We start from the raw sequence: 14,867 nt of genomic DNA, 5'->3' as shown, positions 1-14,867 counted from the left end.
CAAGAGCAGTAAAGTTCATTTAGTGATGAGGTGGAAGAGTCATTGGAGATTCGCCTTAGACAAAAGCAGTAGTACTGTTAGGTAGTATTACGTTGTGTGTCCCTACTTTATTCCTTTTCTTCCCCCCCCGCCTTTTTTTTTTGATTTGGTTATGATGGGCCACAATCAGGGTTCTGTTTGATCTCATTAGTACTGAATTTCAGAGTCACAGTTGTTGAGAAGTATAAAATCTACTGGGTGAAGATTCCTGGTCCTATAATTTCACAACCAAACGCCCTGCCTTTTACGACACCTGAAGCTACAAGAGCCCCTTTGTCGACATTCCCTCCGGTCTCCCATCTAACCAAATCAGTAAGTAACATTTTTATGGTTTCACCAAATGCAATTTGTAATAACGGTGTCTTTGGAAATTGTGGTTCTAGGCTTGGTGAAGTATGTAGAGAAGTAGCTGTACTGGGTCGCGGTAGTAAGTTTTTGGGATTTCTGCAGGAAATCTGAAGGAAGTCTTCATTGCAACATTATGACTTACAGGTCAGAATAAAGGCAGTGCAAGATCCTGCATGTTCGAGTTGTGGATCTGACATTCATTCAGAGTCTGTACAGCTAAATATCAAACGTGGAAGAGGAAGATTAAAGCTTGGGCTAAATTTAGACAGGATTTGGAGGAGAATCTTGAAATGGTGATGTAACTCTTAGATCTGATTTCATGAAAGCCAATGAGTACTGGGGGATTCTTTGTGCTGAACTACAGAAACTCTTGTGCAAACTCATCAGCGAGAATTCATTCAGGCGCTCTGGTTCAGAAGAATGATGACTGAAAAAACATATCTTGTAAAGGGTAATGCATACTGGAAACGTTAGGAAGTTTTCACTGAAAGAAGTTCTGATGTTAGACTTATTAATTCAGAAGTGCATGTAATGAAAAATGTCTTACAGCAAGTTATTACAGTTGAAAGAACAAACTTGGGTTTGATTCCCGACTTGTTTACTTTCTGTGTGGCTTTGGACAAGCTACTTAATTCTCAAGGGCTCAGTTTCTTCACCTATAAAATGAGAAATCTTAATATCTAGCTCTTAGTATCATTATGAGAATTAAAACAATGTAATGAATATAAGGTTTCTAACTACTTTGCACTTAATAGAAATTCTGTAAATATTAGTTCCTTTTTTCTTTTCCTTCTCTTTTTTGTCTTTTTATAGCTCTTTGTTCTTGTAGGGAAGACTAAGTAAAGCACTTGTGCTCCTATGTAATGTCTCATTTTGTTTTCCTTTTACATTTTGCAATGTATGATGATTTTATTTGACTACATTATTATGAATGTTACACTTTTGACCATATAATTAGATCTTTTATTTGCACTTGTCTATTTAGTCTTTTTTTTTTTAAGATTTTATTTTTAAGTAACCTCTACACCCAACATGGATATTGAACTTACAACCCCAAGACCAAGAGTTGCACCACATGTTCCACCGACTGAGCCATCCAGGCACCCCTCAGTTTACTTAGTCTTTTTTTTTTTTTTTAAAGATTTTTTATTTATTTATTTGACAGAGAGAGACATAGCGAGAGCAGGAACACAAGCAGGGGGAGTGGGAGAGGGCGAAGCAAGCTTCCTGCTGAGCAGGGAGCCTGATGTGGGACTCTATCCCAGGACCCTGGGATCATGACCTGAGCCGAAGGCAGACGCTTAACGACTGAGCCACCCAGGCGCCCAGTTTACTTAGTCTTAATATTTAATTTCAAAGCTGCTTTAGGGGAGTAAATAGTCATTTTGGACCTGAGCTTCCTGGTAGAATCTACTGACAAAATTATCTTTCCATATATTCACATAAAAGGCCTTTGTTTTCAGAGCTTTTATGGTATCTCTGCACCAGGTTTGTAACCTCTGATTATAGAAAAGTTTAAAAGAGTCATGAGATTACAGCATTTGTAGAGCTAGAAGAGACCTCAGGGTTCAGTCCCTGTTGTGTAGTTGAAGGTATACAAGAGAGACAGTAAGTTCTTTAGCAAACATGCTGGAGTAAAGGGGAGAGCAGAGACCAAAAATCCAAGTTTTGTAGTGGCTTGTTTTTTCCACTCTACTGTGACTTTTAAGTTCCTGTGAAATAATAAGAAATATATATATATATTGGTCTCTGCCATGGTTCCTGCTAATATTTGGCCATTGACCCCAGTTCCTGATACAGAGCTCCTAAATCTCTTGTAATTTTCTGAGTGGTAGGAATACCTTTTGTTCTAATGAGGTAACTCTGGGTGGGCTCCTGGGTGAGGGCAGAAAGACCAACCCATGCTGGGAACTTTCTACCTCACTCTCTATTTTCCAGAGATTAAAGAGGGGCTGAAAATAGAGTCAATAATCCAGCATGCCTCCACGATGAAGCCTCTATAAAAATCCCAAAAGTATGGGGGTCAGAGAGCTCCCAGATTGCTGAACACATGGAGGTCCTGGGAGGCTGGTGCCTTAGGGTGTGGAAGCTCCATACCTCTTGTCACATACCTTGCCCTGTGTGCCTCTTCCATCTGACTATTCCTGGGTTGTATCCTGTAATCATATACTTGGCGCACCTGGGTGGCTCAGTTGGTTAAGTGTTGGACTCTTGATTTTGGCACAGGTCATGATCTCAGGGTTGTGAGATCGAGCCCCACGTGGGCTCCATACTCAGCAAGGAGTCTGCTTGAGATTCTCTTTCTCTCCCTCCCTCTCTGCTTATGTGTGCTCTCTCTCTTTCACTCTCTTCCTAAATAAATAAATAACATCTTAAAAAAAGAAATAACACACTGGTAATCTAGTAAGAAAGCTGTTTTCCTGAGTTCTGCAAACCATCCTAGTATATTATCAAACTCGAGGAGAGGGTCATGGGAACCCCAATCCCCTCCAGTGGGAACCTGGAACTTGCGATTGGCCCTGAAAGGAGCAGTCTTATGGGACCGAGCCCCTAACTTGTAGGATGGAACACTAACTTCAGGTAGATTGTGTCAGAATGGAATTGCGATGTGGGATACGCAGTTGGGGTCCCCAGAGAATTGCAGAATTGGTTAATGTGGGAAAACCCGCCACACATTTGGTGGCCAGAAATATTGGTAGAGCAGAAGAAATGAGAAGTTTTTTTAAATTCATTTCCCATTAGATTTAGTTACGTAGTATTTAACTCTCTTCTGAAGTACACCCTCACAGTGCCTTCTAACAAGATGACTGCACATTTGCTCTGTCAAATTGTAGAGCTGACATTTTTTGATATGCTTCCTCTTTTTTGCCATAAGAAGCTCTGAATTAAGTCATTGTAGATTGTTCCTGTTTTTCCTCCACTAAATTGTTATTATTTGGGGTGGTGGTATATATAGGGATAACCATTTTTTCTTATAGTTTTAATATCCAATTTGAACCTGAATTCTAGAAGCAGAGTTCAGGATCTAAATATAAAAACTTGCTAAGAGTTTGTCCATTTGCTTTTTAATAGTCCATTCTAAAAACTCAAGGGTATCCTTTAGGTAAGAATGTCAATGTGGACTTCAATATTCTCTAAGATGTTTTTCAAAATTTGCTAGAAACTTTGCTCCAGAACATAATTAATGTGAAATATTTTGGGTATTAAAGTCCTTTTAATTTTGTGTATTAAAATCCTTGTAATACTCATGCACATTATAGTCCAACTAATGTTGTCTTCCAGATTTTAATTAAAATTAATTAAGTTTAAAAGTTCACAACCTAACTACTACTTTGATCATTTCTAATTTGGGATGTGTCTTTTGTTTCCTTCTTTGAAATATCTATTATGAGAAGATATTCTTGTTAAAATTTGTGCTTCCAGGTAGTGGCTCTTTTATCATGGTGAAATGAACTGCTTGGTTGGTAATTAAGACTTTTTCTCCCTGTCATTTTTCTAGTTCAGTGCTTCAGATTGTGGGAACAAGAAGTTCTGTATTAGGAGTCCTGTGAACTGTGACCCAGAGAAGGAGCCGGCCTGTTTCTTCTTGTCGTTCACACGAGATGACCAGTCAGTGGTGGTTGAAATGAGTGGTCCCAGTAAAGGCTATTTATCCTTTGCGTTTTCTCATGACAGATGGATGGTTTGTATCCCTCACTTATGTAAGTGGTAATGAAAGAAAATTACTAGAGGGACTGTAATCAGTGGCGGTGTACTTGTTGGTTCTAGAGTCAAATGATCACACTTTAACAATGGGAAGGGGAAGGGGAGGGCAGGACATGGTAACTTAGAGCAGATGCTGACCTAAACATTTTTGGGTATTTCATGTTTTTAACAGTTGTGCAATTACATAGCTCTAAGAACAGGCCATCCTACGGAGAGTTAGGAAAATCACTCTATATCCAGTGGACTTGCCACTGTATCTTTCTGTCTCTGTCTGTCTGTGATAAAAGCAAGAAGTGCAGTTAAGAAAAGTTGCTCTGCATAAAAGTCTTATGTTATTTGTGATGCTTTTCCAACCCTCGTTGTTTTCTCGAGTGGCCAGCAACCACAGCATGGGTTGCTGCCTCGGTGTCCCCATTTTGGTAGTCATCGGTGCCTATCCCAAACAGAGAACGACACCTGGTGTGTCCAGGCATAAATATATTCTTCACCGGTAGGCTCCTTTGTCAGATCTAGGGAAGGCAGCATTTGTTTTAAGCTGATTCTCACTCTCCCTGGGTAATGCTGAATGGATTAAATGGTTCTATAGATGGCAGCCTTGTGCTGTGGTGTGGAAGAGCCAAGTGCTGCAGAGGCATCCTGGTCTCCCTGAAGGAAGGCAGGAGAGTATGGGCCAGGACATGTGCGAGTCCTATTCAGAGCAGAGTTGGCGGGGAGGTTGGGGATGACTACAAATGGAGAAAGCCTCTTACTTCCACGTTAGCAAAGGCAACAGGTCTTTTCTAGAGAGGTTTCTTCCTGTCAGGTTTTAAACTTAACATCACTTCTTTAGGGAATCCTATTTCAAAAAAAGGAAAGGAACGCTGAGATTCTGTACTAGAACTAATATTTTCCCCAAAAGTGTGCTCTGGTTGCATTGGTCCTTGTATGCTGCTTGCAAGTTTTGCAGGAAGCCAGGGGTGAAAAGTTACACCTGGATATTTTACTATATGCGTATGCATATGACCTAGATATTTTACTATATAGTCCTTGAATGCACCCATTATTCTCTTTCATTAAGCAAAGTGTATATCTTAAACTTATGAGAGATAAGATCTGTCATATGCTTTTATTTTTTATTATTTTTTTAGAGGGGGAGGGGCAACGGGAGAGGGAAAGAGAATCTTAAGCAGGCTCCATGCCCAGTGCAGAGCCCGATGTGGGGCTCGATCTTATGACCCTGAGATCATGACCTGAGCTGAAATCAAGAGTCGGACACTTAACCATCTGAGCCATGTAAGCTCCCCAGATATGTCATGTGCTTTTAAAAATAACATGTAAAGAATTATGACTCTTTCTGTTTTAAAGTTGTTTCTTGGGAAATTTTATACTTGATTGAATGATGTTACAGTAGTTCAAAATGTTTTCCCCATTTCCCTTTGTAATTGTCATCAGACCTATAGCATATTCTTTTGGGTATTTGCAGTTCTGGCCAAAATGAACCAGGTTTGGCGCCTAAGGGGGATGATGAGACTGGATTAAAAATAAAATGGGACTACACAGCAATAAGGAAAGATGGTGGTAGTGCTTGTTGTGTGAATGTGATGGAACTGGTTATGAAGGAAATTCTGAAGATGGCCCCCCTCCAAGGATTAACAGTGGTGGTCTCGTTGGAATAAGCATGTAGCTTCATCTCTAACATACAGTGCTCATTGAGATATGTGCTCTGGTCCCTTAAATAGAAAACATTGCAGTCACTTTAGAGTCAAACTTCATGCAATAGTATATTCACATTTTTCTTTTTCTGGTCACATAAAATCTGTCAGCGAGAAGAAAAGACAGTACTGCTGCCCTGGGCGTGGTGATGAGGAGCCCATAAGTAGACCCGTTGTTTCTGTTCTAAGTTGTAGGCATCAATGGCACAAAAGCATTTGTCTTTACTTCAAGATATATTTATCTTACTTAGAAATCTTATGTTTCTAGTATAGTACTCATCAAAAAATGTTTATAAAAAAGACTTAATTATGCAGGTGCAGTTGATTTACAGAGCAATCTTTCTTAATGATTAAAATCATCTGTACACCTGTTTGCCTAAATTGGGGGAAATAAATCATCCTCAGAAAATATTTTTAAAGTGGTTATTTCTATTTTTGGTTATTCAGAAAATTTTAGGATACTTTTATGACCTGCTGTTTCTTTTTAGTTCCTAATATAAATTTAAATACTGAAGGTATCTGATGCTATGAATACTAGCTAAATGATACCTTTTTCAATTTTACTTGTGAATTAATGATAACAATTATTTTGGTATTAGACTTCATCACTAAAATTGATGAAAAGTATAATTTTCCATATTTTTGCTAACAATGACTTGCTGATGTCTGAATTTTAACTAAATTTCAAAGTATACACATATTCCCTATCTCAGATACTTTATTAAATGATACAAAGTGTATCAAGAAGGCATACTATATATTAGCTTCTGTTGGCTTCCTTCTCCTGCCCAGTGTCATCTTGCTCTGTACAAAATTTCTTAATGTTGAGTTCTAGAATGTTCCCAGTTCTGGCCTCTCTTGTACTTCAGATTGTGATTTCCAGTGGCTGGCTGATCTTGTCCAGATGAGTATTCCTGGACAGCACTAACCATCATTTATAAAACTGAACTTAGTATCTTCCCTCCTCATGTTTCCTGTGTTCCCCATTCTTGGTGATCAAAAACAGTAATAAAAAAGCAGTTACCATTACTGATCTCTTGCTTCTTTTCAGAAACTGTCCTGGGCAGTTTATAGACTCTCATTCATTGCTGCCACCATCTTCTTTGGTGTTCAGGGAATTTGGTTGTGACTTAGATTCTTCCCTTTTATTCACCTCAGGTCCTTCTTCCTCCTGCACACCCCCAACTTTTTGTTTTGAGAAGTTTTAAACCTACATGAAAGTTGAAAGAATAGTACAACAAACACCAATAAGTTCTTCATCTACACTTGCCATGTTCTCTCCCTTTCCTTCCCCCACCAGGTGTGTGTGTGTGTGTTTGTGTGTAGATTGACTTATGAAGTGTATATAAAACACACATTTTTTCCCATACCATTTGAAAGTTATAGATATCTCATGACATTTTATCTTTACAATTTTTAGCAAGTATCTCCTAAGAACAAGGATATGCTCCTATAATTACCATAATATCTTGATCACATTGAGAAAACTTAACAATGATATAATAATTTTATGTAATATAGTCTATATTCCAAATACCTCAGTTGTCCCCATAAAGTCCTTTATAGCTGTTTTTTAAAAAAATTTCTGACCCAAGATCCAATCATTTATCACCCAATACATTTAATTATCGTATCCCTTTGATCAGTTTCCCTACCTAAAAAATCTTTTTTAAAGATTTTATTTATTTATTTGAGAGAGAGAGAATGAGAGACAGAGAGCATGAGAGGGAGGAGGGTCAGAGGGAGAAGCAGACTCCCTGCCGAGCAGGGAGCCCGATGCGGGGCTCGATCCTGGGACTCCAGGATCATGACCTGAGTCGAAGGCAGTCGCTTAACCAACTGAGCCACCCAGGCGCCCTACCCTACCTATTTTCTAGATTTCTTTTTAGTCCAGTTCTGTAGAATGTTCCACAGTTTGTACAGTAGATTCAGGTTAAGATTTTTGGCACAAAGACTGCCAAAAGGGTTTGTTTCTATCTCAGTGCATCATATCAAGAGGTGTGTAATGTCATATTAGTCCATTATTGATGATTCTGTGTTTGATCACTGGTATCTGTCAGATTTTTCCATTGTGAAGGCATATTTTCTCTCTTTTTTTTTAAAGAAAGATTTTATTTATTCATTTGACAGAGACAGTGAGGGAGAGAGAGACAGAGCACAAGCAGGGGGAGTGGCAGGCAGAGGGAGAGGGAGAAGCAGACTCTGCACTGAGCAGGGGGTCTAATGTGGGGCTCGATCCCAGGGCCCTGGTATCATGACCTGAGCCAAAGGTAGATGCTTAACCAACTGAGGCACCCAGGTGCCCCGAATTTTCTCTTTTTAATTAATAAGTAATCTGTGGGGTGATACTTTGAGGGTGAATAGTCTGTTCCTCAATAACATTTTACCAAATGATTTTAGCATCTATTGCTGTTCCTTTCCTGAAACAGTTATTACATTTGTGGTTACAAAATGGTGATTTTCTAAATTATTTATTAACTGGTGTTCTTCTAAAAAGAAGAACTTTCTTCTCTCTGCATCTGCCCTTCCCTTTTGGTGACACACTATGGACTAATGAATTCCTTTGGTCTATTGTGTTATAGTTTATCATCATCATTCTTGTTTTAGATGCTCATATTAACCCAAATATGGCTCCTTCAAGCTGTTTTTTTTTGTGACCTTTCGATGTGTCTCTGTTAATTTTTTGGTGTGTCTTTGTTTTCTGGTGAAACAAGATGTCCACTCATCTTATACTGTTTTGCATTTTTATTTCTCAAAGGAGGTCTGTTTCCTTTTAATAGGAATAGTGTTTAAAATAAGTCAAGATTTGGGTGCTAATATGTTCATTGCTACCAATCTTCCAGATTTTTGATTCTGTCTTTGACATACTTCTTCATTCTTTTTATTGTATCGTCACTATCTCTGACTTGGCTTACACCTTTTGTCATTTCAGGATCGCCGCAGTAACCCCTCACTAGTCCTGCTGGCTCCGTGATTTCTCCTTTAAAATTTTTAGCAATTTTATTTCATTTCATCTTTCAATAGTCACTGTTGTTTTCTTCCTGGGCTACCACGGAGATCATCTCAATCCTATCTCCAGAAACCTTTAGTAGTTATAGGAAAAATGTTCTTTTTTCATTAGCATGGCTTTCAAAGCTCTTCAAAGTCCTTGTTGGAATTTCCAGCCTTACCGTGTATGTGTGTTAGCTAACATAATCACCTGTTCCCTAAAAGTTTCATATATTTTTTTATTTCTATGTCTTTGGTCCTGGAAGTTCCTCCTTTTGGGAAACTTTTCCTTTAATCTCAACTCTACCTTATCAACATATATATATATTTTTTATTCTCTAAGGCCTACTTACTATCTTTTCTGATAAGTTTTTTCAAACCTTTGGCTCTACGTAATTTGTCCTTCCGTGGTACTTTGTCTAAACCTGTTTTATCATAATTCACATACTATTATAACGGTCTCTTCCATTAAAAAGTAGTCTTTGGTTGTAAGAACAATCTAGTCATCTTTATTTTTCCCACAGTAACCCACACAATGTTTTCTGAACAGAGTGCATTCTAAATGCTTGATTCAAGAGAAACAAATGGGAGAAAGAGGATCTGTCCAGTTCAGAAACTTGGTGGAACTTCTTATATGTGTGCTTCTATGCTCCATACTTGGGGTTTCTAGAATTGCCTGGAGCCTAAGGTTGTAATAGCAACCTTCTCATACTCTTCACTGTAGAGTAGTGAGGACTGAAAGTTACTTCTCCATCCCCATCATTCTCTCCAATATTTGAGAGGTCTGTCTGCAGTGAGTTAGTATGGCAGTTGGCTTATCATCATTTTGCCTCAAACTCAACCGTTTTGTTATATTAAAATTTGTTTTATTAAATAAAAAAAGAGTTTGTATACCTCATAGATGAAAGTGTAGAGAAAACACATTGTTTAAATTAGAGATCAGTGAACTTTTTCTGTAAAGGTTCAGATAGTAGCAACTTTAGAATTTGTGGGCATATGGTCTGTGTTCTAAATACTCATCTCTGTGTGGTAGCACTGAAACAGCAATAGACAATCCATAAATTAATAGGTGTGGCTGTATTCCAGTGAGACTTTCTTTGTGGACACTGAAATTTGGATTTCATGTATTTTTACTCACCATGACATATTCTTCCTTTTTTTTTTTTTTAAAGATTTTATTTATTTGACAGAGAGAGACAACAGCGAGGGAGGGAACACAAGCAGGGGGGAGTGGGAGAGGGAGAAGCAGGCTTCCCGCGGAGCAGGGAGCCCGATGCGGGGCTCGATCCCAGGACCCTAGGATCATGACCTGAGCCAAAGGCAGACGCCTAACGACTGAGCCACCCAGGCGCCCATGACATATTCTTCTTTTTAATAAATGGTTTAGATATGTAAACATCCTTGTTAGCCTGTGGGCTGTACAAAAACAGGCATCAGGCTGAATTTGGTGTGTGTGCCATAGTTTGTTGATTCCTGGTTTAAATCACCATGACTCCAAATTTCTTGAGTTGGGCTAATTCTGATTTGAATAGAAGATGTGTAACAGTGAATAATTGGTTTGCTAAGGTTATGTACTTGGGAGTTCTCAAAGGTGGAACTTTAAAAAATAAATTTAAAATATGTTAGAATATCATTGGGATTAATAGCAAAATTTATTATAAATTGTCAGTCTTGGCTTTGTTTAAGGAGTTTAGTGACTACAACATATAAAAAGATCTTGTTAGATAGTTTATGGAGAATGGTTTAGAATAAGTGAAAGAACCAAAACTATACACAGTAATTTAAAATGCAGATTATTTCTTTGTACCATCATTTAAATGTAATTTGAAGATTCTGTGTGTCCTCTGATAGTCACTTTAAGCTTTAACTTTTAGAGCTAAGGAATATTGGAGACTAAAGAGTAGATAGGAATTAGACTGACAGAAAATGCCTCCTTGAGTTCAGACAAGTTGGTCTTAATATGTAATCTATTGAGTGTGTACAATATTAGCAGTATTTGATTACAGTGTCCTCATCTTAAAAGTTACCACCCTCAAACCCAATATAGTGCAGTGCATTTATAGTTATGAAAATTTGTAAGACACAGATATTTATTTACAAACAATGTTCATAATAAGTTCAGTGAAAAAAAGGTAACAGAACTGTGTATTTTCCTATTTGGGGTGAAAAAGTAGGTATAAATACAAATAGGTTTGGATGAATATACATGAAAGCATTAACAGTGGTGTTTGAGTTTATGGGCATATAAACATGTTATTTTAATCTGTTTTTACATTGAAATTGTGTTGCTTTTGTATTATAACAAAGCTATTATTTATTTATATTGAATGAAGTATAGTTGACACACAATGTTACATTAGTTTCAGTACAACATAATGATTGGACAGTTTTAAATATCATGCTATGCTCATCACAAGTGTAGCTGCTATCTGTTACCATACAACACTGTTATACCATTGACTATATTCCCCGTGTTCTACCTTTTATTCCCATGACTTATTCATTCCACAGCTGGAAGCCTCTGTCTCCCACTGCCTCTCACCCATTTTGCCCATCCCCCCACCCCCTCCCCTCTGGCAACCACCAGGTTTGTTCCCTGTATTTATGGGTCTGTTTCTGATCTTTGTTTCTTTCTTCATTATAGCAAAATTATTTTAAATTAATAAATTGGGCAGCCAATTCTCTTGAGTTCATAGCATCATTAGGATTGAATCAGTAAATTATGTTTTAACAGCATCAAATACTATTTGATTTCATTAGGGATGCTTTTAAAAACAAAATGTTGATATTCCTTTGAATTTTTCTCATTTGCAAATGTTTTTAGGGTGATGATGATGCTTATTTGTGTATTCGTGAAGATCAGACTGTGCACATACAACCTTCCCATTTGACAGGGCGAAGTCACCCTGTGATGGACTCCAGGGTAGGTGTGAAAATTCTGGGAACCTCCACCTGGCTTGTCCGTCTTTTGGCTGTGTGGCCAACAGTGGAGTAACTTTGCTGCAAGATAGCTCCCCATCCTCAGTTAGCAGACCCAGAGCAGGAGTCTGGCAACAGGCTTCCTTTCTTATAATAATCTGGGAGAAACTTTTCTGTGCTTTATTTTATTTTAAAATAAAATATAAAAATAAATTATATAGTATTATATTTATATGTTTAATTTATTATTAATATCATTATTTATATTTTAATATATATTAAAGTATATTTTATTATTATATAATTTAATAAAATTATGTGTATTTAAGGTCTACAACATGATGGTTTGATATACATTGTTTTCCCACTTCCTCTCTGAGGAGTACAAGAAACATTTTCTCCTAGTTTATTTGTCTTTATCCCACTTGGCAAAATACTGTTTTTACTTGGAGTCAGAACCCCATAAGTCCTCTACCCAGGTAAGAAACTTTGGCAGATGTACTAACCCCATCTGGCCACTGACACAAAATCAAAAACACTGAAGAAACAATTAGGAAGTAATACGCCCGTGGCCACAATGTAACATGTAACAAGGGAGAAGTCCCAAGCCCAGGGGAAAGCTCTACAGAGAGCGTGAAGTCTTAGGCAACAGCTACCGCTCCGTCAACGCTCATCTGCTTGCCGATGCCATGTGATGAGAGGCACTTCTCTACCAGAAATAGGCCATCTCTGGCACAGATGCCAAGAAGAGGCACAGAAGACAACTGTCCAAGGCACTGAACCAGTCTCCGCCCTATACACTCCTCCTTCTCACTGGACGAGAAACTCTGTGTCATTAACCCAAGCCTCTTCTTAAAAATCAGTCTGTAAGGTTTTGAAAAGGAGCTGATGCTCTGACCATCTTCATCATAAAATATTCTTTTCTAACATGCGAAAAAAAAAGGATTTAGGTGACACAGGCAAGAATTCATCTTTTCCTACAAGAGAAACTTGTCTTGTGCTTTTCCGAAGTGTAGAAAAGGGGAGACGGTGGTCAAAGGGTACAAAGTTGCAGTTATGTAGGATGAGTAAGTCTAGAGATCTAATGTACAGCATGATGACTGTATTTAATAAAACTGTATTGTATACTGGAAATTTGCTAAGCGAGTAAATTTCAGGTGCTCTCACCACACACAAAAAAGCTAAGTATGTAAGGACACAACTGTAGTAATCATTTCACTATGTATATAGTTTTCCTGGAAAGGAAATCTAGCAGGTCAGGATTTTGATCATATTTTATTTTTAACAAATCTGTGGAAATTGCTGAGAAGACCCATTGTGTACGTTTGTAGGGTGCTCTTGAGGATCTGGCTTGGAGGCTGGCGGATGGTGTTATGCAGTGTTCTTTCAGAAGAAACATTACCCTTCCTGGGGTTAAGAATAGATTTGATCTAAACACAAGCTACTACATATTTCTAGCAGATGGTGCAGCTGACGATGGTACGTGTATTGATGAAAACTATCTTTTCAAGTTTTTTTCTCTCTCTTCTTCCCTTTTCCACCTTTCCTGAAGAGACTACTATAATTGCTCATTTTTTAAGATACACACTTGTGGGTAAAGAGTTATCAAAACCCTTTTCCATTTTTGCCTGACAGTTCGACTTTGGATGACCTTCTCGTTTTGTATCCTGGGAAACTAGATAAAAGTAGTGTCAACTATGTTATAAGGTGACATGCTTATGATAAAAATGACTTCTGGCTGGCAAACTGCATTTGGACCAGGAAGAACTATAAATACCTAGTAAGAAGCCATATCTTTGGGCTTCCCTAAGTGTTGTGACGTTGGCAGATTCCTGGCAGGGATCCTGTAAGCAGTGACTGTGGGATTGTTGCAAGAGATACTGGCTTTTGTAGGATAACCTGTCTAATGTGAATCTCATCTCCTTGAACCTGAGCTTTCTCCAGGGAGGTGGAAGAGGGGTAGAGAGAATAGCCCCTGGCCAACTGAATAAGGTGCTACAAGATCTCCCATCAAAGGAGAACGCCTCTAAATGCCCTGCAGCTGTGCTTGTCTCTGTCCCACATCTCTCTTAAGTGAATTTGATGCCAAGTGCAGCCCGCGGTAGTTTTATGTGTTTGAATATTTACTTTATCCTCTTTTTTTAAAAGAATATTTCCTTTGTCCTTAAGAAGACTGCCCTGGTGGGTATTGCAACACATAGTAATAAGGATTATTAGATTTTGTTTAAGGTCTTGGCTGATGATGTTTTGAAGAACTACAGGAAATGCCAAGGTAGTATGTAGTGACTTATCTCTTGGGAGATAATACCGCCCCCAAACTTTGAGAATATAGCTTCCTTTGAAAATGGTGAGAAGCTGGGCGGATGGAATGGAAGGATAGGGGGTGAGGTAAAGGAAGAGAAAGAGCAGAAATGTGTAGGTAAAATTGTGAAAAGCCTTTGCATATTCTATCATGTGGTTTTGATTTTATACTATGGGTAAAGGGGACACAATAGTTTTGAAGCAGGATAAAGTATCTCCTCAGTGTTATGAGAAAATTTAGGAATATTCGTAGATTTAGTTGTAGGTGATATATGTAGTTATTTTAGTTAAATCGTGTAGTCTCGTTTGCGCCAGCAACAGCAAAAAGAGCTTGAAAATCATTTCTTGGCTAAGTGATGATAATGAAGAAAAACTACTCCGTGCTAATGACTGCCAGTCACTGGCTAAGCACTGTAGTTAGATCCTTCATTTTTATCTTCATAAAAATTATATTAGATATGTACTCTTTTACTATCCCTGTTTCATCCAGGAGGAAACAGAGGCTTAGGAGCGGTTAAGTAATTTGCCCAGATGAGTCCATGGTAGAGCTGGAATTTGAACCCAAACTCTTTGACCTCAGAGCCTAAGTTGTCAACACTTTTGAACATGGAAAATGTAGGAATTGAATTTTTAATGAGGAAAAGGGTCAAATATTTGTGTTTTTAAACGGATGCCACTCAAGTAGAGGTAATTGTGTTTGTTGTTACTCTGGCTGTCACTTATTGTGCATTACATATATCCCATGTCTCACAGAGGCTTTGTCAATAGACATTATATTGCCCATTTAAGAGGAGGAAACTGGAACCTAGAAAGGCTAAGTAACTCATTCCAAATCAAACAAGTAGCGGAGTCAGATATTTCATCCCAGGCTGTTCC

At 38.1% G+C, this 14,867-nt stretch overlaps 1 protein-coding gene across 1 annotated transcript in view; it reads left to right on the top strand.

The window, feature by feature from the left end:
* The window catches only part of FRRS1 (ferric chelate reductase 1), a 44,011-nt gene that overhangs the window by 13,972 nt on the left and 15,172 nt on the right, over positions 1-14,867 (top strand). The window contains exons 5-8 of the mRNA XM_021690078.2: positions 204-351; positions 3,887-4,069; positions 11,596-11,694; positions 13,022-13,169. Coding sequence (XP_021545753.1) covers positions 204-351; positions 3,887-4,069; positions 11,596-11,694; positions 13,022-13,169 — 578 coding nt within the window. The remainder of the gene's footprint in view (positions 1-203; positions 352-3,886; positions 4,070-11,595; positions 11,695-13,021; positions 13,170-14,867) is intronic.

This window comes from Neomonachus schauinslandi, chromosome 4 (genome assembly GCF_002201575.2).
Source record: "Neomonachus schauinslandi chromosome 4, ASM220157v2, whole genome shotgun sequence".
Lineage (NCBI taxonomy): Eukaryota > Metazoa > Chordata > Mammalia > Carnivora > Phocidae > Neomonachus > Neomonachus schauinslandi.
The sequence above is the reverse complement of the archived record's forward strand: the minus strand, read 5'-3'. Positions and strand labels throughout refer to the sequence as shown.